This window comes from Balaenoptera ricei, chromosome 1, assembly GCF_028023285.1.
Source record: "Balaenoptera ricei isolate mBalRic1 chromosome 1, mBalRic1.hap2, whole genome shotgun sequence".
NCBI classification, from domain to species: domain Eukaryota; kingdom Metazoa; phylum Chordata; class Mammalia; order Artiodactyla; family Balaenopteridae; genus Balaenoptera; species Balaenoptera ricei.
The window spans coordinates 161,619,987-161,646,211 of record NC_082639.1 but is presented as its reverse complement, the minus strand read 5'-3'; the positions used below and the strand labels follow the sequence as shown (position 1 = coordinate 161,646,211).

The 26,225-nt window shown below is 46.2% G+C and overlaps 1 protein-coding gene across 9 annotated transcripts; it reads right to left on the bottom strand.

Moving 5' to 3' along the window:
* Positions 1 to 751: 751 nt before the first annotated feature.
* On the bottom strand, positions 752 to 26,053 carry PFKFB2 (6-phosphofructo-2-kinase/fructose-2,6-biphosphatase 2). 9 transcript variants are annotated; one of them, XM_059940689.1, is made up of 16 exons: positions 25,927 to 26,053; positions 24,614 to 24,721; positions 18,426 to 18,551; positions 17,813 to 17,909; positions 17,319 to 17,385; positions 17,113 to 17,187; positions 16,689 to 16,745; positions 15,666 to 15,790; positions 13,644 to 13,851; positions 12,876 to 13,022; positions 12,011 to 12,115; positions 11,121 to 11,250; positions 10,288 to 10,350; positions 9,964 to 10,028; positions 9,162 to 9,353; positions 752 to 2,782 (listed from the first exon to the last, which is right to left on the bottom strand). In XM_059940689.1, the coding sequence occupies exons 2-16, from the start codon at positions 24,699 to 24,701 to the stop codon at positions 2,720 to 2,722; spliced, it is 1,608 nt and encodes a 535-aa protein (XP_059796672.1). In that variant the 5' UTR covers positions 24,702 to 24,721; positions 25,927 to 26,053; the 3' UTR covers positions 752 to 2,719. The 9 variants fall into 9 exon arrangements, with proteins under 9 accessions (XP_059796672.1, XP_059796687.1, XP_059796681.1 ...); XM_059940704.1 differs by having other exon boundaries at positions 9,174 to 9,353; XM_059940698.1 differs by lacking the exon at positions 25,927 to 26,053 and adding an exon at positions 25,817 to 25,900.
* Positions 26,054 to 26,225: the final 172 nt, after the last annotated feature.

Here is a 26,225-nt window from a genome sequence, read left to right as displayed (position 1 = left end):
ACTCTAGAAAGAGGACAGACTTTGTTTAGTCATTGCATGGCAACCAATAGGTGATCATTAAATATTCATTAAATAAATTAATAAAGCTCTAGAATGTTGATAATGCATGGCAGTAATGATCCCACTAATATCATTTTGAAATGCTAATGGAACTTGATAAAGGCAGAAGTCACCAGTTAAAACCACCAGTTGTGGGATTCCCTGGTGGCGCAGTGGTTGAGAATCTGCCTGCCAATGCAGGGGACACGGGTTCGAGCCCTGGTCTGGGAAGATCCCACATGCCGCGGAGCAACTTGGCCCGTGAGCCACAGCTGCTGAGCCTGCGCGTCTGGAGCCTGTGCTCCTCAACAAGGGAGGCCGCGATAATGAGAGGCCCGCGCACCGCGATGAAGAGTGGCCCCCGCTTGCCACAACTAGAGAAAGCCCTTGCACAGAAACGAAGACCCAACACAGCCATAAATAAACAAACAAACAAACAAACATGGCCCATCAGGAGCAACTCCCAAAAAAAAAAAAAAAACCACCAGTTGTTAATATATACACAATCTAATAATTTGAGAATCATTTTAAAGAAGCTAGCTAGCGTCAAATATATTTTGCATGGTGTTACTATTGTGTATGTATAATGTACCAAATATTACCTTCTTTTGTGTGTGATTTTAAAAATTAGCTGCACTTTTTAATTAAAAATAACTTTTATTATATTTCTTATTACAAAAGCAATACATATTATTCACAAATTTTAGCATGATCTTATTTATCCAGGAAGTAAACTTTTCTCCAGAGAAATGTATCTCTTGGTTTATACTTATAATAAAAATCAATGAAAAAAAAAGTATTCAAAAGAAATCCACTGTGCCTTCACATAGTTATTATCCTTTTACAGAAGATGGGTACCTACATTCTGAAATTTTAATTTAAGGTAATACTATGGACTTTAAACTTAAATACTCAAAATACCTAAATTTCTACCAAACAAAACCTGACAACACAAATTACCTTACATTCTGATTAAATACATGCAGATATTAATATGGGGACTTAAAAATACCTTACATGGATGAATAAATAACTAAATAAAAACATTTATCAGATCATCAAAAGACAGTGTATTTAGATGCAGAAAGAAACCTGCATCACAAGAACAAAATCATTACAGTACAACATGCTATGAGCAGCTAGATGAAAATTACCTGCTACAGAGCAGGGTAGGAGACTTTCTGAAGGCAGCTTTGTGCACTTAAAATAAGCTCCTAGTTGCTGGTTGCTGAACTGCCAGCAGCCCAGCGCATCACATCTTAGGTAACAGGGTCCTGTATCATCCACAGTATAAAAGAACCATTCGGGAAAATTGCATTGCACTACTCTTCTTGCTACTCACCCTCTTGACCAGCAAGTGGGCATCTGAATGAAAACGGGAAAAAAATTTAAAAAGTTAATAACTTACTATTCTTTAAAAAAAAAAAAAAAAGGATTTTGCTTGTAAGATACAGTATCCTTGGGAGCTTCCATGCCTTCCTTCAAGAGCAGTGACATATTAAAATCGCATCTGCAGGGACATATTTGTATATTTGACAATCACTGATCTAAGGAATAATTACCTGGTTTATCTTTAAGGGAAACCACATGATTAATGCATTGAGGGCTTGGTTCCCCCCCATCCCATTCCCCCAAGGTTCTACATGAGAGACCAGTAGACCACAATAGTGACAATTAGCTAAGAGGAAGGGATTAGAAGACCAGATGCTCTTGAAGTCATAACCACAGCTTTCTCAGAGACCGTATCACGGTAGCAGACCCCACAGAAGGGCATGTCTCCCTGCACCTGTTCTGAAACCAAAAGAACTCCTTGGGAGAGTCGATTCCCAAGGAAACTTCTTTTACTTCTTCATGTGATCCAAATGGCACCCTACTTTTCTCTCCAGCCCTCATTTCCAACCACCAGAGAGGATGACGTCAGCCCTCTTCAGCTTTGAGAGGCACACAGTATCAGGTAGAAAATACAGTAGCTACAAAAGAGAACTCAGAAGAAAGGTACATATTTTGTGGAGTCTTGTAGTCAGATCCTGCCTTCAAGGGGCCTGAAACAAGAAAAACTTCTCTAAACAAAAAGGTTGCTACTGATGCCGCTCTTCCGTCACCGCAGAAGAGACGTTTTAGGGACTGAATTTCTCAGATACCCTCCATTCACCTGGTGAATTTGTCTCGTTTCCAATGTGACAAAAAAGTGACCGCAAACCTATGCATATTGTACCCTAGCCTGCGCACTTGGAGTGGATGTAGAGACCAGCTCTTACAGCACAGAAATGGTTTGCTGGAGTTCAGCCCTCTCACTTGGAAACAATTAAATCTGAAGAGGTACATTTGCACATTAGGCAAAGAAAGCCAGCTAGGGATACAGTCACAGGTCAGATGTTAAATGCCAAAATGGAACAGGATTGACCAACTTGGGCCAAACCTAACAAAGAGATGATCAAAACGAAATTGGTTCAGGCTGTGAAATGTTTTGAGGCACAGGGAAGTCAAGTTTTTCAGTGTAACTGATATTCCCATTAGGCATGAGGGGAAGAAATGTGGTGCAGCTTTTTCAGGGCTCATTTGGGTGGCCCCGAATGTCCAATCCCCACTGAACTTCCTGCTCAAGCCCCTTTGGAGCTGACATGCCAAGTTTTTCAGTAGGCCAGTCTCCCGGAGAGGTCTGGCCTCAGCCTTCACATCATCAGGAGAGCAATGTGGGGGAGGCTGGAGAGGAGAGCCTATGCACAGCCAGCGAGGTCTCCGCCTAGGAGCCAGAGAGGAAGAGAAATAAAGCCATTACACCGCCGCCAAATGACTAATGAAGGAAGTTGAGCAGAACCCCTCACCCACCCTTCCAGTGCTCCCCGCGGCTCACATCCCCACATCCGCACACGTGCGTGAACACATCGGTGGGCTAGCACACGCCCCTCTACCCTCGGGAGTCAGACGAACTCTAATGGCCTAGTCCTGAGCTTCCTTCCCTGAGGAACCGACCTTGTGACCATGTTGGACCAAGCACTCCTTTCAGACCTGGAGCTAAGCTACATATCCAAGATAGGAGGCAGAAGCAGTAGGGAGCCCCGTGGTAAAAGGAGGGTATTTAGGCTACATCAGCCAAAAGACCAGGCCAAAAAAACGATACTGCGGGCAGGGGCTACTTGGCTTCTGAGGAGGGTCCCTACCGCTGTAGTTAACCCAGTCCATCCTGAAACCAGTCATCAGAGCAATAGTCAACTTCCTCCCATAAACTGGGCTCCAACCTTTGACCTTGTGAGAAATTCTTCCCCCAGAACAGTGTTTCTCAAATGTTAAATGTGCATCTGAATTGCCTCGTCATCCAGTTAAAATGAAGAGTCTGATTCAGCAGGCCTGGGATGGGGCCCAAGAGCCTGCAGGTCTAATGAGCTCCTGGTCCTTGTTAAGGTAACAAGGAATAAATAAGGCATGAGAATAGTGACACAATCCCACCTGTTTTTCCTATCCCAGAAGCAGTTAAATGCCATTTTACCTCACCAGCTGTAATCTCTTTAGAAACAGGAAGGTAGTATTTTAGAAGGAACAGTCCACTAATTCTAAGAGATCGCCAAAGGTTTTTTTTTTTTCCACAATAAATAATGAGTTCCACGTTGCTAGTGTGAGTCAGAGCACAGTGTGGTCAAAGGTAATTTTTTCTTAATTCTTGTAGAGGCGCCAAAAAGTACCCACGACTAAGTTCAGGTGCCTTCTATAATGTCCTTCCCATCTTCCCCAGAAGGTGGTGCAAGAGAGCCACGCCTCCACCAAGGACTCCAGTCACTCGGTGGTCTGGCTTTTGCTGGTCTGAGGCTCAGTCGCCAAGCAACCTGAGGCAAAGTTTTGGGGGTGGGGGAGTGGTGGAGAACACAACCCAAAATACAAAACAAAAAACCCAGAAGCCTTCTGATAGATTCAAGTTACTCAACGATTTTATTTACCCATTCTACACACACACACACAAAAACACATTTCAAATACAGTTATATACCTTATGTGGATCTGAGTGCCATATTTTGACATCAATGTCACCAGATTAAATTAGAATGCTGCTAAGGATTAACATTCCTTCTTTCAACACAGCTGTGCCTAGGAAACATGCAGGATAGCTCTATTGCTTCGGTTCCCAACTCAGTCCATTCCATTTAACCCAGTGGTGCTGAGCCCACTCCCAATCCTTCCAAAGGGCACAGCTGGTGACAAGTCCTTTGCTTTTGCCACAGCAAAACTATCACCATATCAGAATGAATTGATTTTGTTACTTCAACACAAGAAAAAAAAAATGTACACAAGCAATTCAGATATAAAAAACACTGAGTAGGTAAAAATTGGTCATGGATCCCCAGTGAAAGCCTTACTGAAAAGAATACTTTTGCCAAAATTTCCTTTGCATTTTTATTGATTATATTATAATTAAGAGGCAAATGGGTAGCGGACTAAAAACAGCAGCATTATCCAATGGAATGCTACAGCCCATACCAGGGAAGCTGAGGACACAGAAAGTTCAGAAGGTGGAAGTCCTGCCCAGAAATGGGGGAATGGATAGGATGACTTCAAGTAGAGGTAACAGTGTCAGGCTCTGAGCAGGCATTTCCTTAGCTGAGTTTACAAAATAACTTACAAGTGATGTTCAAACTTCATTTTCTACAAAATGATTAGAGTTTGGCTGCTACTCTAAAAGAAGTATCTATTAAAAATCATAGTGTATAGAACTTCCCCCTAAAGAAAACATGTGGAGTGGTTACTTCCTTTCTTTGTAGGACATGTACAATAGACAGAGAATTGTAGTAACATGCATACAGTGTCAACTGGTACAATTAGAAAACAGTCAGACTTGTCAGCTTACAGATCTTAGTAGAGCCTGTTGGTTACTCAGCATAGGGACCCTACCAGAATCTGTCAGGCAGCATGCGGACCCTACCACAGTCTGTCAGGCAGTCAGCATATAGATACTTCTAGATACAGTGTTCTAGACATGATGAGTCTAAATTAAATTCCTGGACATACTTCTGATGTCTGTGTCACCTCGATCGGAAGTCAGAGATCAATCCTGCCAATGTTGCAACCTGATTCAATTGTGAATCAAATTAAAATTAAAATATTTAATTCCAATAAAATTATTTAATTCAAATTAAAATATTTTAAAACACAAGTCAAAATGTATACCAGAAAACCTATGTAAAGTTATCAAATTTCTGGAAAACAAACACAACATGGCCTCTGGGCTTAACAAAGACAATGGAATGTGCGTAAGACTATACAACCCAGATAGAGTTCCCTCAATTATTAGGCACTTATTCCCCTTGTCCTTTGGCTACCCCAAGCATCAGTGAGTTTCTCTGGTACTCAGATCTTCTACTCACAGATACATCATAAGATGGATTTATTTCCAAACAGCTGTATCATGTTTCTTCAAAATGCCAGTGTCTCTAAAGATCAAATGTGGGTTGCAAAGAGGAACACCCAGATCCTCACAGGAAACACTCAACCGTTCAGTCTAGGATACAAATATCTTGTGCTCCTAACCCTAACTGCTTGGGAGTTAGTGAGCGGGTGGGGGATGGACAAAAAAACACAAAAAATCAAAAACCAGAGTTAAGGATATGGGGCAGACCCCTGGCACAATGCGTGATTTTAACAGATTTTCTTATTCTACTTTCCAACTGAATGCAAAACAATCTCCTTACCAAAACAAGAGCAAAAACAATACAGATAATAAATATGAGCCAAATTCCAATTTAAGGATTAAGAGATAGGAAAAGAAGCTAGTTGTCTAAATCTGCTTTAGATTCCTCTTCATATCTGTCATGGAATTCCTCATTTAGTTTTAAAGCAGGAAAAAGATAATCATTGATTATCAAAGATAATACAGTGATTTTTCCTTTCCTAATTTTCTACCAGTAGATTAAATGCTAAAGCCTTCACCTATTTCTCCCATAACACAGCTGAAAGCCTCAGCAAAAGGTACTCTGGAGTTCATCCTTTCTTACTAGCATTTGTGATAGACATATAATCAGAGTAACGTGTATATACTACCAACACACACTCAAATAAGAAGGGGAGAGGAGGACAGGAAAGAAAAGATAGGGAACAGGACTTCTCTAAAATGTGGAATGAGAGCTCTATTCTATTCTATGCTCTCCTGACTCCTTTCTGCTGAAACTTCTCTGGAGGGATCTTGCTCTAAAAACCAAACAACGCTGAAATCCTTGCTGTTGTCAAGTTCTAATTTCTCATGTCCAATCTGAGAATAATAAGACCACCTCATGCTCCTCTTCTTGGGGAAGCAAACTAACACGTGGGGAGAATGGCAAAATATCAGCAGGCTGAGAGCCCAAATGAACAGCCCAGTGCCCTGTGTCTAATGCAGGGGTTTATAACAAGGTAATACAATGCTAGTTTGTTAGAGAATTCTCTTCTCGCTAGGAGTACATACAGCCCAAAGTCACAACTTGGATCAAAATGCTCCTTCTCATGCATTAGTTCTGATTCACTCTCACCTCACGGCAGGAGAAAAGACTGAATGTCCATTTGGGCTAAAGATGCCACCAGCTAAGCAAAGCTAGACAAGACAACCTTGTAAAAGTGCCACACACACCTCCTAGAACACATCATTCTGGGGGACATTCCCACTCCCAACCCTTTTAGTCTCATACATGTAGGACAAGGGAAAAGTCAGAAGGAATCTCTACTCCATTTGGACATCCACATTTACTGACTCAATGTGTTGCTCTTTCACAAATGTTCATTTATTATAAATTATATGTTCCTTCTCTAAAATAACCTTTTTCAGGGCAAGGACTTTTTCTCCTGCTTCGGTGTCTCCTTCTCCCACCACCACTCCACCCAGCCCAAAGCCCCACAAACATGGACACTAGGTACACATTATATAATGGCTAAACAGGAATAGGAAGTTACCTTATGTCTGGAAGGCAATTTCGAGCAGAATCTAGGCAAGTGGCCTTTGAAATTGGCTGTGATGTCCTACTCAGGATGCAGCAATAAAGGACTCAAGGTCACAAGCCAGCTGCCTGTGATGATAACCTTTATCATCCCACAAGTTTTATCTCAGTACCTCTCTCCAGGGTGCTTAAAATTCTCAGCTATTATCATAGGACGTTTATATGACATAGTGATTTGTTCCACATCACCCTGCAATGTAAAGTGTTAAAGCCGGAACAGGTTGCTTCCTGAGGTAACAATGAGGGGGTAACTTCATTCAATACTGTGATCTGCTCACACATCTAACTCCAGGGAACTGTCCTTTCAAAACCATGAGGAATTCAGAATTCCCAGGTTGACGCTTGGTCCAAGGAACTACTGTTTCTCCACCCAACAACATAAAATAGAGTTCTAACCTGGACTATGATTCAGAATCATCAGAGAAGCTATTTAAACACATGCATGCCCAGACCGTAATCCCAGAGAATGAGTCAGAATTAAGCCTAGAGTGGACACAGGCATGTGCATGTTTCAAAAGTTCTATAGGGGATTCTAATGAAGACTCCTAGATGAGAAGCACAACAAAAGGTCTCCTATTACCAAACAAAAACATCCCTGGCAAATAGCTAACTTGCTCTCACTGGTCACCTCTAAGAGACAGATTGATAACTTTAAGGTGCGGGGTCCTCTCTCTCTTTTAAAAATCTCATGAGAACTCTAGACTTGCCTCTCAGAAAAATGCACATACGTATATTCATATATTTTGTATACAAAATTGGGGGAGGTATGCCATCGTGGGCCACCAAGGGGCTAAGAATCCCTACTCTAAACATTTCCTATTTAATCTTACAGAAAAAATAAAATGACACAAGTAAATGCGTAAACAGTCAAGAGCTAGACCCCACAGGATTCCAAGACTACTCTGGACATCAAGATGAGATAAAATAATACCCTAGTGAGGGGGATTTAATTTATCACCAGGCTTTCCCAATATCTGGGGAAAAAAACTGCTCACGCAAAAACTTTTTTAACTTAAAAAGGAGAATGTGTTGAGAATTACTAGAATGTGTTGAAAATTACTAGTTCACTAGCAGCTCTAGTGAACTCTTCTCTGCCTTTCCCTTGAGCAATTCAAACCTCAGTGGTGACTCCTGAATCTAACTCTGTCCTTCTGAACAGTCCCGGAGGTCACTGGCTTTGGCAGGAAAGTTCCTGTAGTTGGCAAAGAAGCCAGGAGCCACTGGAGAAAATGTATGACACTCCTCCAAGAGGCCTGTAAGAGCTAGAGGCCAGCCTACTCTCCGAAACCTTACCCCTCCGCAGCCCAGAGACCTCACCCCTCTGCAGCCCAGAGACCTATGTCTGAAAAGTACAAACCAAGATATTTCACACAGACTGAAAGCCAGCTTCCCCCAGGGTATTGAAGACTTTAGGATTGTTTCTCATGAAAGGAGGCAAGAACTCTCATCCTATGTCTACCTGCAGGCTCCAGAGCTTCTGTGGATGTTCTGTAGCCTGGGCTGACCCTTATAGGACCTGGCTTGAGAGGCAGGGAGAAGGGAAAAGAAAGGCTCCCCCAGTCCAGATCCATCTAGGCCCACTGCAGAGAACATCAACGGAGGCCAGACTTCTCTCCCACCCACCGCCCCTTCCCTCCTAGACAGACACACAACAACGCCATGCATCACACTGGGCAATCCAAAGGGGACATGAGAGGGGGGAAGAAAGCAGGCAGGTCAGGACTGTGAGTAAAGCACACCTGGAAGAGACAAAGGTGGAAGGGAAATGGGCTTCTGTGTCCCCCTCCACCCTGCCCCCACTTTACCAACACAAGGACATTAGTGAGTTTAGACACCGTGGACAGACAGGAACCACAGCTAAGCCTCAGCCCCAGCTCTGCCAATCACCCCAGGAGAGTGGATCCCTTTTCCTCCTCCTCCAGACACCCCCAACTGAGGACCTGTCCTAAAACACCCAACTCGCCAGCTTGCCCCTGGGCGGGGAGATGTCTCACACCCTACACTAGCTAAGGTTGGTCTGGAAACACATGACCTCACATTCTCTGCTAAGACCCATGGTGTGGGGCTGGGGCGGGGGGTGGGGGTGGGAGTTGGAAGTTAAATGACTCCTTGGTGATTAGTGACAAGGGCAGGAGGCCAGGACGGGAGGGAGACACACGGTTACACCACCGGAATGCTGACTTGGGTCTTCGGCTGGTCGGCCCCTTCTTGCATGTCCAGGGCACGGAGAGGGCTGAGGGGCTTGAGGGGCCGGCTCCCAACACTGTAATTTCTTGGACGCCTTACTGTATTCGAACTGGACAGAGGCGTAAAGCTGTTCCTTCTCATCCTTACAGGGGTTTGGTTCTTGGGGAAGTTGTTCTGATTGGAAACGAGGGACACCACACAAATGAAAGCCAAGCCAAAAGCTCACTCATAAACCACAGCAGCCTCCTGCACTCCTGCTCCTCTGCAGATGGGGTCTCTCCTAAGACGTGGGCCACGGCCTGGTCCCCCAGCCCCGGGAGACTAAAGGTTGTAGGGGTAGAAGCTCCTTGAGCACCATACTTCAAAGCAGGAAAGAGGCTCAAAGAAAGGAAGGGGGTTATTTAAGATCACACAGATTACCAGGACAGACCTAGGAACAACCCTATACCTCCTGACCCCAGCTTACAGGCACCTCTGGATCCTGCTTTCTAAAGGGAGTGCTTTCTGGGGGGAAGATTTGCATTTCACTTCTGCCAAACACTTTCCATAGTTCATTGGATTTCCAAGAGCCAATCTGCAAGGTTAAGACTCAGGAAAGAGATACTGATTTTAAAAAATAGTAATTCCAACATCTCTTCTTTTTGGAAGTAAGCAAACTACATGGGACATGAGTTCTGGATCGGTTTTCCTTTTGTACATAAAAGAAACCCAGTCTCTCGGTGTCAAAGGTTCAAAGACTCGAAGTGATGGGGAACCAGCATGTCATCCGTGGGAAAATACTTACAGTTGGCTTGTCACGGTGAGTGTTCACAGCCTCCACGTTAAGTTTAATTGTTTCCACTTTGCACCCTGAGAAAACAGAGGAAAGTGGAGAGGGCTTCAGGAAAAAAGCTCAAAGAAAAATTCCTTAGTTTCAGTATGGTAATAAAAGAACATATATATTCCCAAATACATACATACATCCCTTTAAAAATGGAAGGCACTGATGGAACTTCCCTGGTATATACAGGTGAGGAAGTCGAACTTCTAGGCAAACTTCAGAGAAAATTCAAAAATCCTGACCTTCCTCTATCCCCACCTCCTGCCCAGCTCCTAGGCTCATAGTTACCGTAGGCCACAGGAGTAAGTTTGAAGATGGTATGGAGAGGGCACCTCAGGTACGGTAGCTCATCTGAAAGCAGAAAGACCAGGTAGAGGAAGTCTCAGTATTATGAAGCAAGGTCAAGTTAGTGGAAGAGAGCGTCTAAGGCGCTCCTGAGTTTTCTTTACCCTGACCTGGAGTTAGACATCTCCTCCTCTAACCCCACAGACAATTATCAACATAGCCTCCAAGGAAGACACCCAAGCTACTTAGCGGCTAAGAAAGGAAAAAAGCCCACTTTAGAGCCTTCCCTGCAGGCAAAACAAGAGTAAGTGCCGCAGCCAGGGTCCCACAGGAGGGAAGACTGGGGCATCGTGGGTACACCAAAGGTCAGCCTGCGGGCTTCCCAGCAGCTCAGGTAGATCAGGAAGGGAAGGGAGGGGAGTATCAGAGAAGACAGCAGCACTTCCTTATTGCTCTCCCCAGAAACCATCTACCCTGAATCCAAAGGATGAAGATGCTTCTAAGATTATCACCCTCCGAGTAGCCCAAGTAACAAGCCGGGAACGTTCAACCACTTTTCTAATGCTGCCAGGAGTGTTAACGCAGTGCTGCCCCTTTAGCCAGGCAGGACCAAGAGCTCAAGCAGCAGCTGCTGTCCACTGGGGGTTTTTGCACCAGCAGAGTAAATTCAGCAAGTAGTTGGCCCAGTGGCTGCTGGGAGCCCCACACTGCTGCCTGAAGAATGTACTCTGATTTGAGTGGAAGAGGGGGAGGTCTCGTTGCCAGGGATCCTGGTGCCACCCCAAGTCCAGCCCCCTCCCTGTGGATGTGTCCCCGGCCCTTCCCTCCAATGGCACCTGCACCCTTGTCCAAGAAGTAGGCCAGGAGGCAGCGCATGACAGCCTGGTGGGAGATGACGAGGACGTTGCCCTGACGCTCCAGCTCCATGATGACAGGCTCCAGCCGCTGCACCAGGTCCTGGTACGACTGTGGGGGAAGTGGGGCGGGCTGGTAGGAGGCGCAAGCTGGCAGCCAAGTCGGTGGCTGGGTCCAGAGTTAAGAGGCCGCTTCTCCTTTCTCCCCAGCTGGCTTTCCTCCTGGAGGTTTGGCGCCTTCGTGTCGCCTGCTAACCACCCGCAGCCCTGCTATCTCTTGAGAATATTCAGACTTTGCAAGAGCAACGTTCAGACCGAGAAAATTGCAGGTCAAGAAGAGAAAATCTGAATGCAGCCTGTGGGGTTGTTTTTCTCTCGACAGAATAGGCAAGAGTGTAAGGCAACAAAGGCTCCTAGGGATTTCCTAGACCCCTGTTGTTTTGTTTTATTTACCTTTGCCTCACACCCCTAGACTATGAAGCCACTTGGACCAGCAAGCAGCCTTAAACACCGCAGATGAGAGGAAAATCATTCATATCCCATATATTTACTTGGGTCCTATACCTGCTTGGGTGGGGGTGGAATGAAAAAAAAAGAAGTTAAAAAAGACCATGCTGATTCTAAAATATACTCAGCAACAGAGGCTATCTTGTTACCCTTTCTCTGGAGATCTTAACAAATCAATGAGGCATCGGACTGCCGACTGCCAGAGCTGAATTAAACACGGCAGGCCCCAAAGGTAGGAAGAGAAACTAAATGATGCCTTAAGTACCCTTTCTCGGTCCCCAAACTCACATTCAGTCCTTCCCCAAAATTAAAGCTAAGCCCCTAGCAAAGGGTGGGGCAGTCACCCCTCGTGAGGGAAATCTCACCTCCCCTCCAGGATATCGATACAGATATTTCTCTTCATCTCGAAGCGCAAACTCGTCTGGGTACTGCTCCTTTATCTCCGCATAAGTCATCTCCTCGCACACGCCCTGCAGGAGCCACACGGCTGGAAGAGGCGAACTGGACCCACACAGCCCCCCAAATGAAAAGGCGGCCGTGAAGGATATTAGTTATTCGTGCCAGGCACTGGGCTAGCTCCCTTCATGCACTGCAACTGACCGACTAGCAGGGCGAGGGCCACTGGGAGAGGGGGCCGCCTCTCTAGCTTAAGCTGCCGCTTTCTCCTACTGCTGTGGGGAACTTAGAGGTCAAGAAAAGTGAGCAGGATAAAAGGAACAGGAAGCAGGGAAGGAGGGGAAACTGAAGGCACTAGGGAATTTTTGTAGAAGGCATAAAAGGGTACAGAGGAAGGAAAGAAAAAGAAATGCCTACTTTTGCGTTCAAGGACACAGAAAGCCAAGAACAAATTGGAAAGGACTTTTCCAGAGTAGCTGACCAGGTGGCCTAAGCAGAAATTAAAGAAGTGAGTTGTCAGCTATCTCTTTTTCCTAGGAGGGAAATATATGAAGGATCCAAATGGAGCTTCACTCTCTCCAGGTGCCAGGGGCTAGGTCAAAAATTGGTTCAGGTCCCATCATTGGCACAGGTGTGTCAAGCAGGCAGGAAGCCCTGATTGGGGGTGCATTGTTCCCCCTTATTCCCTAAACTGGCCATAGATTCAGCTTCCTCAAAGTCTCTACTTGGTGGTTCTAGTTTTCTAGATGAACGGCCCACATGGTGACTTCTGAGAGTTCCTGCCTGAATAGGAGACCCTTACTGGCTTTTTAGCCATCAGAGCTTCCTACTCACAGCATCAATCTCATTCAGAATCTTCCACTGCTCATAGGTCACCCCCAGAGATTCAGCGGTCTGGATAGTCCTCTTCAACTGACTTGTCCACACTTTGAGGTCTGCTATCTCCTGTTCCTCCAGAAACTTCCTTAGAGCCTGGGCAAACTGGGGTGTGAAATAAAAATTTTAAAAGAAAACACACACACAGGGAATTCCCTGTTGATCAGTGGTTAGGCCTCCACGCCTCCACTGCAGGGGACGCGGGTTCGATCCCTGGTCAGGGGAACTAAGATCCTGCAAGCCGCGCGTGGCACAGCCAAAAAAAAAAGAAAGAAAGAAAGGAAATACAGACACAGACACACATAGACACACACAGACACACACAGACACACACACACACACACACAGAGGACCGTTAACTCAGCCTAAAAAGGACAATGTGCATGACCCCAGTCAAACTCTGAAAGGTGCTACATAGTTATAATAAACCCAAGAGGAAATGAACTTTAACCAGAGCACCCTGTACCATGCTGAGCATACAAGTTGAGCCCAATAAATATGTGATGGCTGAATGATCACAGCAGAAATGGTTCCAAGTTACGCACCCTTCAATGCAGAGCCAGAATCAGTGAACAAGAAAATGTCTCTTTACTTGTTTGACTATCTGAAACCACAGCCTAAACCCCAATAGGATTCAGTAAGAAGTAAGGGGATCAAAGAGATGACATCCACCATGCCCTTCTAACTCTAAGCCTGAGAAATCCAGCCTGCTGGCTAACTACTCACCTGTTTTCCCCGCACCGAGAGGCCTGAGTCACCCCCAATCTTCCCCAAGAGATTGAACTCGCTCTCTCCGTGCCGGCAAAGGTAAATGGTGCGAGGATGGACATGGATATTCATGAGGTAGTAGACGATCTTGCTCTGGATGTAGTCCTGGACTTTGTTCACTAGAAATCGCTGGCCCACGTTTATCACCTTGATGAAAGAAAGATCCCTGGAACAGAGCAGGAAAAAAAAAAAAAAAAAAAAAAATCCCCTGGGTATGAAAATCTGAGGATAACAGGAGGAGGGGAAAGGATCTGTATAGTTACTTGCAGGCTCCCAGCAGCTCTTCTGCCTCTCCTGCCACACCCCGACCCAGATGTAAGGAACCAAATGGAAAGAGATGGAGCGCTCCTCAGAACCAAGATGCAGTAAACTTTCCTGAACTTCTCGTCAGGCAGTACCATTTCCTCAGTGCCTACACTGTGCCAGGCACTGTAGCTAAGTTAGATAAACAGAATTCAGGCTTCCCCTCAGGGGCTAGACTAGATGACCTGAAGATTTTGCTAACCCTGAAGTTTGTTGAGAAGCACAGCGCCCACCTGAGGCAGTCAAGACGGAGTCAGAGTATGGCATCGGCCAGCGGGGAGGGGCGAGGAGGGGGGTGCAGAACCATAGACAGAGATCTCTGTGCGTTCCCCCCCATCTACATAAATCAAGTTTCTCTCAAAGGCACTCACATAGACTGTTTGCTTTGTGGCCATCACGGAATTGTTCTCACTATAAAAATAATAAGTGTTTATTCCAAAAAAAATTTTTTTAAGAAAGAATGATGTAAATAAAAATTACCCATAACCCTACCACCAGAGGTAACATTTATACATACACACACACACACACACACACACACACACACACACACACACACACATATTCTTCTACAATATTTTTCTATGTAGGACTTTGGGCTAAATGAAGAATATACTATTATGCCATATCTAGGGCAGTGGTTTTCAACTTCTGTATTAAGAAACACCTCCAAACACTAACATTGTGGGCAACATACTTGAAGGAACTGAAAGACTCGAAAGATGAAGCAGACCACTGAAGCAATTTAACAGTGGCTATGCACACTGTCTTGCCATTTGCTTGGCTTCAGGGCTGTATTCTTATCTGACTAGAGCTGTACTGACTGCATGCTTTTTCAAAGGCCACCTTCTCACAGGTCTCCCTGTGCACATGTCATTCTTCAGCATGGTCCTGGCATCTTGCTACGGCTCTTTTCGTTCACACACATCAAGTTAACCTGTGTTCTATGCCACACGGCTGATAGGCACTGCCATAGTAAGTAATATCTAAAAAACCACTTAAATATATATATTTATATATGCATACACACGTACAATATATTGTTTTATGCAAAATAAATTTACATATTATGTTATTTTACATATGGAATATATGCACATATATTCATATGTATTACTATATATTTTTATACATATATATACCTATACACACACACAATAAACTTTAAAAATTGATCAAAAACTGATGACACACCTCTAAGGGGTGTCCTACAACACCCTAATTCAAAACTACTGATCTAGAGCAGTGGTTCTCAACAGGGGGTGATTTTGCTCCCCAGGGGACATTTGGCAAAGTCTGGAAACCTTTCTGGTTGTCACAGCTTGGGAGTGCTACTGGTATCTAGTGGGCACAGGTCAGGGATGCTGCTAAAGACAGCTACAGAGCACAAGACAGCCCCACAGCACAGAACTATCCAGTTCAAAATGTCAGTCATGCTAAGGTTGAGAAATCATGCTCTAGAGGATAGACCAGAAGAACTCAGGATAAAAACCACTCCAGTGTTCAGGTATAAGATTCAATCTGCCTAGAGGCCACAAATCCATACCTCGTTTCCCTGGAATGATGTAAACAGAGGTCTGGATTGTCAGAGGGAAGTCTAGGGACGAGGGGAGAAAGGCTCTTTTCTCAAATGAGACCCCTGCCTCAGGCCCTTCAAACCTTGGCCTTAAACCTTACTTGTCATAGTTGTCTGGGTCAAGGGGTTGATAGGTGACTTTGTAGCACTCAATTCTCTTTAGGAAGTCCTCCATCACATTCTCCCTGTTCCTTTCAGGGTAGTCAGGGCTCGACACCTTTACCTCCTGGAATCACAGGGAGAGCAGGGCCTAGTCAGAGGTCTGCCCTTAACAGCCCTCCTGCCAAACAGCCACTGCTAAATAAAGAAAAGGAAGGCCATAGAAGTGGCCTTTCACTGGAGCATTGGCAATCCCCATTCACTGAGCAACCCCTCCCTGTCCTGTGACCCTGGCAACCAAGAAGGGAAGGACAACTGGGGAGTCATGTGCCTGCCCTTGGCTGAAGGACAGAGGCGGTCACGCAGCTGAAGCAGTTCTTGGGCCCCAATCCTTTTATGTACCTTCCTGGGAAAACAGAATGGGATTCAATTTCTCCCCAAGGGCAATGAGAATAGGGTGCTTGATCTGATACACAGCTGACTCAGACCAGACACCTCTTCAGCAAGTTCCCACAGTGCTGGGAGAGCACCACCATGACACAGTGCATGCATATCCACTCGGCACAGCCCAGCACAGCCATCAGATGGGCACGGGCATAAGCTGTGACCACACACAGCACGAGGTGCTCAGTGCATAGAATGCTGACCTCAATATTAGACAAGTGGTGGGCAGATGACCTTCCTATAAGGTGGCCCTCACAGATAATGAAGAGTCTGATCTATTCTAAGAACACACCTAGGTCTCAACATCTAGCTAATACCCAGAACACAGGGCCAGGGCTCCTACAGTTTAAGTTTGGCCTCTGTTCAACAGCTAATTCTTACTTTCTTCCTCAAAGCCTCTTTCTTTTCCCAAGGGAAGAGTGTGGAAGTACAAAACGGTGTTCTGGCAGATCGAAAAGATCACCCTGTGTTGTTAAACATGTCTATTTCTCTCTTTCATTAGCGGGTTGACTCCCCACCCCACCTCCACCAACACACACACAAGGCATAAAGAGGTGGTGGTGTGAGGGGATGTCACCTACCAGGATGTTGGCAGCAATGACATCGGGATCATCGCAGACGGATTCCACAAAGAACACCTGGCCAGGGAGAGAAGGCAGTGATCAATGAGTCAGTAATGGCCAGGCTGTTAATTAAGAGCACACGCTCATATCTGCTCCACCAGAGCCACCACATCCCCTGGGATTTTCTTTCATGAAAGTGGCCTTCAAGGCCTCTTCATTTAAAAATAGCTCTTACCACATCCCCAGGGCCTCATACATACAGGCTAAGGAGCTGAGAAAGGACCTGAAAGAAAACACTCAAGGACTGGCGGTGACTCACCAAGAGGAGAGAATCAGATGTCCAATCCTGTCCTCACCCACCAGAGTCAAACAGATCTGCATGTCCCTCCTAACTCCCCACCTCCACTCACCCCTCCTCCTCCAGCTTGGAGGCAGATTCTACCTTGAAGGAATTCTCCTCGGCAAAGTTCAAAATCAAGGCCCTCCTCTCTCGAGTGGTATTGGTAGCATCAAACACCTGGGAAGAGAGCCCACAAGACAGATGAACGGGGACCGAGAAATGAAATCCCACCAAGGCGACCCAAGGTGGGGCGGTGCAGCCAGGCTGCTGAAAGGGGGGAGACGGGGGAGGCGGCAGGTGAGGCTTACCGCAATCTGCCCACTGTCCTCCGTGAGATACGCCTTCACATCCTCCAGCGCCACCAGAGCACACTGTCTGCCAAGAGAACAGAGGAATCAGCCAGAGGACTGGGCCGGGGCCAAGCTCGGGCACAGCCAGAGACATGAACGGCAGGGGTGCCACAGGGATCACGCCCCTTCCTGTTCAGTTTCCCCACTGATCAAAAATTTTCCCTAATTAGACCTTTCAACTTGCCCATTGAGATTCTTCTACCATCCTATATCTTTCCTCTTCCCCTGTCCCATGCACGTGTCTTACCCCTCTGGAGGCTTAGCCTACGAGCACACACGCAACTTTCCGAGCCCTGTTCTACCCACCCAAGCCCATGGTGAGCTGCCCAGCAGATAACTTCCACTTAAAATCCCCACAAGATATTTACTGAAAGGAAAACCAAGCCCCATCACATCCAGTCTCATGACGGCCAAGAAAGAGCTGGCCTGGCAGTCAGGCCTAGAAGACTCACTTGCGTATCTTCATGGCCTCCTCGTTGTCATGCCGGAAGAAGTCATAGGACTTATAGGACTTGACCGCTTGACGCCGATACACCCCAAGATTAAACACTGCAGAAGACACCCATACCCTTCAGCAGTGAAACAATACGATGTCCCAAAGGGGACTTCTTGGTCTAATGTCAGAGTGGCCAAGGGGATGAAAAAAGCACCACGGTATGTTGGAAACAACACCAGATTAAGAATCAGGTTAAGTTCAAGTTCTGACTTACCAGAATTTGGACAAGTCTTAAACTGTCTGACTTTCAATTTCCTCAGCCATTTTGGCTATTCCCCATGGATACTGCTAGATAATGTAGATGTAAGGGCTTTGGAAATGTAAAGCTCTATACTCATTTAATTCTTAATACTCCTATCAAAGGCATTGCCCCCAAACTAGGCCAATTCAGCCAGGCCAGGAGGAACAAGTGTATGGACAGGGAATAAATCCAGTAAACCAGGAAGCAACCACCATTGCTGCCAGGAGCACCCTGTAACCTTAATGCCAGGGAGAATAAGTCTCCCAGAGGCCTGTGAGGCCCAGGAACTGATCACTTCCTTTCCCAAGGAATGCATGTTTGCACCTACCTTTGGTGGGCACCCCAATCCAGTTGAGGTAGCGTGTGAGTTTCTTGGACACGTAGGTTTTGCCCCGGGCTGGTAAGCCAATCATAACAATGAGGGTTGGGGAGTTGGTCATGTAGGATGCCCACGCTAGAGGGAAATGGAACAGAACAAAACTAAATAAAGACGGGTCAAGTAAGGTTTGTGCGCGGGGCTGGGACTTCATGCTCAGAATCTGGTTTGATCCTCATACACCTCAATGAGGCCAGGGTCCAGGAGGACTGGAAAGGCAAACCGAGGAGATACCGGGTAAACCCTCCTAAAAGACAGTCAAAGGGTCATGTAGACTTCCAGAAAGTACCCAAACTAAGACATGTCTTTCCCACTTGTCCAAAGTCTTCACAGAGGTGCACAAGATGGAAAGAGAAAAAAAAAGTGGCCAGGATTAGAAAGACAGTAACCATAGCATCTTCCTTAGCATGAGAGTATCTAGTGACACGGGAGTGATACAGCCATGAAGGAAAGTCTCGGGCCTGGAGATTCTACCAGTGCAGCACTGAGCCAGCTCCTATAACAGATCCAACAGAGTTTCTATCCTGAGGATCCCATCTATCCCTTCAGAGCCACAGGCAAGAGCTTGCGCACCGAAAAAAGAGCCTGGCCTTAACCTGTTTTGGCCTTTGTGCTCAGGCCACTAGTTTAAGCCAGAACTTCTAAACCACTTAGACGGTGTCAACGCCTACCTGACACGGGTTCTGACTAGACCTCAGGAAGCTTCGTGGTAAAGCTGGCCCACAAGGGCATCCCAGCCAGCCTGCCTCAAAGGCCCAAGTAAAAGCAAGACAGTTTAAAAAGCAGGAATAGCCATTGGTCCGCCCTTCTTTAGAAAACAATTGATTTCAGGAATGCTCATTTACAGAGACAGGTCTCACTGGGCAGCTGGGGGCAAACTAGATGCTCAGAGGCCAGGTGACTTGCCTAAGGACACACAATGAGTCACGGGAAGGGCTGGCCCTAGAATCCTGATCTTGTGCTTCCTTGGCAGCTTTTCTCCATGAAAAGAGCCTCTGATTCCTCATCAGCTTGCTCACAGGGGCTGGCCCCTTCCTGCGCATCCTGCCACGGCGGAGGGGTGGGAGAGTGCCCTGCAAGCTGCCAGCCACGTTCCTGGGGCCAAGACCCACACTGAGGTCACCTGGGAGGGCTCAGATGGGAAAGGAGGGAGGCCCTGTGTGCAGATGGGAAAGAACCACTTTCGCCTTCGTCTTCCCAGCACTGCTTTCCAGAAGGTGCCCCACAAGTAGTTGCTGCTCCTCTTCCCTGGGACAAGGTGACCCTGTCAGGCTAAGAAACAATTCAGCAAAACTGGGGTACTTGGATGGGAACGTCATCCTTTATTTTTTGAGAAGGGAATGTAAAAAGATCTCAGTGGAGAAGTGGGCAGAGGGGTGTGGGTAGAGAACAGACCTCGGAAGGAAGAGAGTTTCCTGGGGGTGTTTGGCAAGAAGTACCCAGAAGCCAAACAGCGCCCTGGTGGTGAAGGAGGGGTGGATGCCCAGACTTGGGGTCAGAGGGGTTGGCTTTTAGTCCTTTACCTACTAGGCACATGGAAAATTCCTGGGCCGGAGCAGGAGACCGTCCAAGGTAGGCAATGAGCAACAGAAGTGATTTTCATCTCTGTCCAAACAGGGAGCACAAAGACAAGCAAACGCCATGCTGCAGCCTCGGCTGATGTTAATGCCTGATCTCTGACCCCTAACAGACAGATCAGCTGCCTCAGGTTTCAGGAGTGAAATCCTCCTGAGTCTTCACTTTCTCCAGCCCAGCACTGCACTCTTCTCAATCACCATGGCTTGGCTCATTACCTGCACTTCTAGTACTGCTTGGTCCACACCTTCCAGCCCATTAGGCACTTCTCCCAAAGGTCCTGTTATCCTCCCTGAAGCTGAAAATGAACTGATACTTGGGAGACGCTCTGAGGCTGACCAGGGAACCAGCTGCTCCATGTTTACCAAACTGGACAGAGAGTTCTAAGGACAAAAGAAAACACAGGCCACCAAGGGCTCCCCACGGTGGCCCCCAGCACCATACCTCCCACCTCTGCCCACAACACACCCACACACACCTGCTGCAACCAGCGCTGCTCGATTTCCGAAGGACAAAACTAAACCACACTTCCTATCTCAAATTGCCACATGGGCAAAACTAGGTACATTCTGTTCTGCCTGTTAAAAAACAAAGCCATCACCACCTTAATTTGAACAGTAGACACTTTATGCTGATTAATTTTGGAGACAATGTAACTTACCCCTTGACAAATAATGGAAAGCTGTTTCAATCCTGAAATTCTCTTCTACCTTCTTTACACAAGGCTGAACTCACTTTCTCAATCTTAAACTTATTTTCCCTTCATGAACACACTTCGAGGCAACGAAGGTGTGATAACTTCCCTTCTGTGGACAGAAAACCTCAAGCCCAGAAAAGGGAAGAGCTTGGCCCACAGTCCCTCAATAGAAAGTCAAGGTCAGGGCTCTGCCCAGACTCCTGGTTTCATGACTGCCCAATCAGTCCTAGTAACCAGCTCTTGTCAGCACCTGACAAAAGGGAGCCATGTGGCCAGCATAACTCTGCTCTCTAATCTAAACCTGAAGGGTGGTCTAGAAGGCCAATGGTTCCCGGCCTTCTCATGACCAAGTCATCTTCCACTTTTTGTTCTAAACAGCCCCAATATTTTGAAATATGCTACCCTTTAAAGTGTGCTTCATTAGTAGTATCTTCTTTTTATTCATCAGAAGTCATAAAACTGCCAATTATGTCCTGCCATTTGACTGATAAGCATAACATATCGAAGTTCTGCAGCCAAACGCTAAGAAAGTTAATGTTTTAGTTAACCGTCGAAGCTATAGTTTAATGCCCAATTTCTATCACGTGCTTTGAAATATTAAAAACAGCTAACAATATAGAACTTTTGAGGGATGCTGATCAATGTTTCAAAGGTGTCTATCTTTCCTCCTGTTATTTCTGTAGGGAAAGCTGCTGGCACAAACAGGGAAAGGTGTATATGCAAGGATGCTCACTACAGCATTGTTTGTGATGGCGGAAAATTGGAAACAATGTAAATGTCCATCAGGGAGAGGCTGGCATATCCACACAAGGCAATACCATGCAGAATGAAGTAAATTTGAACTTATCGACATGAAAAAAATGTCCAGAATATAGTTTAAAAAAAGTGTGTGGGAGGGGAATGGTAGAACAAAATATGTACAGTGTGGACCTATTTCCATTAATAGGATACACCAGAATAAGATTTTGGAAAGAATCAAACATAACAGGGACAGGAGAAATGGTGAGATTTTCTTGCTTTTTACTTTCTTTCTGTATTGTGTGAATTTTTCATGAACACGTATTGCTTTTATAATTAGGAGAAGGTTCATACAGGGACTTGTCTGTTCCAGACCTATTCAAAATATCAAAGAATAAAAGAAACAAAGAAGGAAAAGCATGTAGACCTTCCCTGCTACCCCTAATTCCTGCTTTCACTGAGCCCTGAAACCAGTCATCTGAGCACCTTAAGGGCACCTCAGCCAGCACCACCTCCCCTTCTCCCCCATCCCTGGAGCAGCTGAAATTCCAGTACTGCTCCTTTTGAGGTTCTGGCTCCCTAAAGTCATTCTTCAGCCCTTGAGTTCAGGCACTTCCCAGAGTCAAAGTCAGCCAACAACAGGTATAATTAACAGCAATGGGATAACGGGTAAGCTATTAATAAAGCCACTGCTGGGTGTGAACACTAAGCAGCCCAAGAAGCCTGTTCCAAGATACAGGCAAATAACAGAAAGAAGGGAAATAAACTAACACATACTCTCATAGACTGTCACAGTCTCACAGGCCAACCACGAAAGGAGAAGAGAGGGGGGTAAATGAATGACGGTGGCTTCAGGATAACCCAGACACCTCCAGTGGGGGAGAAGAGGGTAGAACTTGGAAAGGAGAGATCAGGAATTAGAGTCTAGAGGAAGGAAAGAGACCTGGGATTACTGCTTCTTTGACTAATCAAAAGCCCTCGAGGCAAAAAAAAAAAAATGCAAAAAAAGTTAGGAAGGCAGGTAGGGGAGTCCCATGGAGAAGAAAGCAGAACTAGAAGGACTGACACTGAGCATTGTGCAGGGTCAGAGACTCCCACAGTTATCAACTCCCCCTGACCCCCAAACACCACCACCTGCTCTCTGCTCTTGTTGGGCTCAAGTGTCCTAGTAGCACGAGGGCACCTCTCTTTAAAGTGTGCATTCCATACCCCCAAATCTGGGTTACCATACTGTCACACAAGAGGAGAAAACATTTTTTTACTGAAAATATAATTCTTCACAGGGCTCTTTTAAAAAGTGAGCTCCCAGCTCACAGCGTTTAGACTATAATTCAACCTATATATAATGTTTCAGGAACAAACACAACATGCAAATAGAGTCACCAGTGAAAAATAACACAGTTTAGCCACATGCCCAGTACTCTTCTAGGAGCTGTCCTGTATTTACTCATTCAATTCTCACATCACTCTGGGGAAAGATACTATTAGTAACCCCATTTTATCAAAAAGTAAACGGGGCATGGGGCAGAAAAGCAACTTGGTTAAAAGCACACAGTTAGGCTTCCCTGGTGGCGCAGTGGTTGAGAGTCTGCCTGCCAATGCAGGGGACACGGGTTCGAGCCCTGGTCTGGGAAGATCCCACATGCCACGGAGCAACTGGGCCCGTGAGCCACAACTACTGAGCCTGCACGTCTGGAGCCTGTGCTCCGCAACAAGAGAGGCCACGATAGTGAGAGGCCCGCGCACTGCGATGCAGAGTGGCCCCCGCTCGCCGCAACTAGAGAAAGCCCTCACACAGAAACGAAGACCCAACACAGCCAAAAATAAAAATAAAATAAACAAATTTTTAAAAAAAACAACCCTATAGCAAATTGGAATTGTAGGGAAATTGCTTTTCCTTTAAAAAAAAAAAAAGCACACAGTTATGAAGTAGTAAAACCAAGACTTGAACCCAGGCAGTCTGACTTCAGAGGCTGCACTCAAACGTCATGCTATACTAGTTATCTTCCACAGGGTGTTTGCCCTCAGTACCTGGCTTCCTGCCCTGGCAGACAAATAAGACCCTAATCATAGAGGTGCACCAACCCCAGTATCACACCCAAACAACCTGCCTCTGCTGCAGCCCAAACCCCAACAAGCCTCATCAGTGCTAGGTGAAAAGAGATGATCATCATTAATCATGAGACTGACAAGGGCATGACATCAAAGTTGAGACTCTGGGGAAAGCTTGAAACATGAGATGATTCCAGGTCTCATGCTGGTTGGCTGTTTCCACCTGCTGATATATATAACCACTGAAGTGAGAAGAACTGACTGATAGGGTTCCAGAGGAACCTGGAAGCTAACAAGAGTTAGCTTTCCTAGAGGTTCCCCAAAACATCTAGGGACCAACTGCTCAGGACCTTTTGGCCTGGGCTCTGCAGTCTTGCAGTCTATAAGGATGCTTAGGCATGCAGATGCATGGGGACAGGAAAGAACACTTCATCTCTCTGCAAACCCACCTGCTGTCTCTGTCTAAAAGATGGGCATGGAAATGCTCCTGTGAAACCCATCCCCAGAGCAATGAACCTGCAGGGAAAATAGTTTGCAGAGTGTAAAGACTAAACCTGTGAGAAAGTAAGGTGCCCAAGACATGGCGAGAAGTGAAATATCAGGGCCGATTCCCCTTAGGCCTGTAGAAATAAGCTACTGGTTCCTACCTGCAATTTCTGCTGTGAGCAGCACCCTCACAAAACTTAGCCCAAGAGATAAAGGGAAACTTAACAGTAGCAACCCCAAGGAATTCCTGCACCCTGCCACTCAGCCTTACTCACTGCATGTACAATAATACTGGCTCTAACTTTCAGCATCAATCAACTGTGCAGATTCCCCCAGGGTGGGGGAGACAGAGATTCAGTTAAAGAAAGCAGGAAGAAAATGCTGGGCTACACCAGCAGTCTAGCCCCAAGGACAGACATTTCACTGAGTCTACTTGTTTCAGAAAGGAAATTCCCCCGGTAGACTTTGTTTTAAATTCCCATGTCGAAGAACTATTTCTCACTCCCACCAAGCAGCAAAGTCTAGAATTACAACAATATTCTCAAGATAAAATCCTGGGAGACAGCAGCCCCTCCTCTTTCCCAACACTCACAACATTTCTTCTCTGACATTCGGAGATTTGTTTTGGTTTCATAGTTGTTGTTGTTCTGTTCTGAGGAAGGGGCAGAATTCCCAGACATGGCAGCTCTTCAGGGGACGTCTGGAAGGGACAAAGGGGATGTAAGGAAGGGAAGGAAGGAAATATCCCTCAAAACACTCAAAAGAGGATCAGTGAGGTATAAGTGAAAAACCCTGGGCCAAGGGTCAAGTCCAGCCCTCCTTCTCCCAGTTAATAGCTACATGCCCTAGGATAAGTCATGAATGTCCCTAGCCCTCTGTTTCCTTATCTGTGAAGAGTTGCACCAGAACCCTGATCTATAATGCTGACTTAGGAGTTTACATTCACATGCATTATCTTCTTCAATCCTTCCAATAATCCCATAATAAAACAGATTTTGCTACCATTATTACTTCTCCCCATTTTACAGATTGAAAAACTGACATTTATCTAACTAAGTGGCTTATCCAAGTTCCTTCCTGACTTCAGATTCCAATTTAAGAATCTGGGGAGAGTAGTGGCAGCAGCTGGGGGTGGGATGGGTTGCGAATAGATCAAGTTCACTATCATAAAGTAATTGCAGTCCAATGGTAGAATTCAGTTCTGAAAAAAAAAAAAATAAGTGGGAAAATCTCATACATGTTCCCTGAAGGAAAAACTGTAGCTGGACCCGGGGACAGCCCTAGCACGTCACTATTTCTCCTCTGGTGTTCTTACTCTCAAGCCCTTGTCCGCACCCTCTCTCCATCTATCTCCTAGCAAGCAGTCTACGGAAGAAACACTGGGGAGCAAAGAGGTGGTAAATAACTTCTCCAAGGTCACTTGCAGAATAAGGGGTAAGTCCTGACTCGAACGGGGGTGGGAGAGCCCCGAGTTCACTGCGCAAACCCAGACAAGGGACTCGTGAGGAAGGAAAGTCCTACCGCTTCAAGGACCTTGCACTGTTATTCCACTGACCACACAAATCCTCTAACTCACACGCCAGCTGCGGCTCTGGGCCCCTAAACGTCCGCACTCCGGGCGATGCCCGGGGGCCCGCACTTCCCCGAAACAGCTAGGCTTCATCTTCCCGCACCTCATCAGGGTGCACGCAGCCCCCCTTCTCTCGCCCGCCTAACCCCTTCAAGGTGCTGTACAACCGTCGCTCACCCTAGGATCCCTCCTAAGACCTCTCCGGGCTGTGGCCCCAGCACCTACCCGGTAACGCGACAGCCAGGAGCAGACACGGTGGCCGGGGTCCGGCACACCAGTCTCCGGCGAATCACGTGCCCCTGCCTGGCTCCGCCCACTCCCGCGTTGGCCCTCACCTGGAGAGAATCGTCCACCAATCGAGCGCCCGCAGGCTCCAGGGGGCGGGGCTCAAATCGGAATCGCTGTCGCTAGCTCCTGAAGAAGGTTGGAACTGTGAAGGAGAAAGATCACAAGCTCGCAAGTTTCCCAGCACTGTGGAGGTTGGTTACATCGTTGCTTGGCAACTAATAGGGCTGGGGGCGGGGTTAATAAAAAGCACGACTTTTTTCATACTCTCGCGAGAGTGAACTAGTAGACGTCTTGAAAGGGTGTGACTTTCTGGTGACGGAAAAAAATTTCGCGGAGATTAACGCTC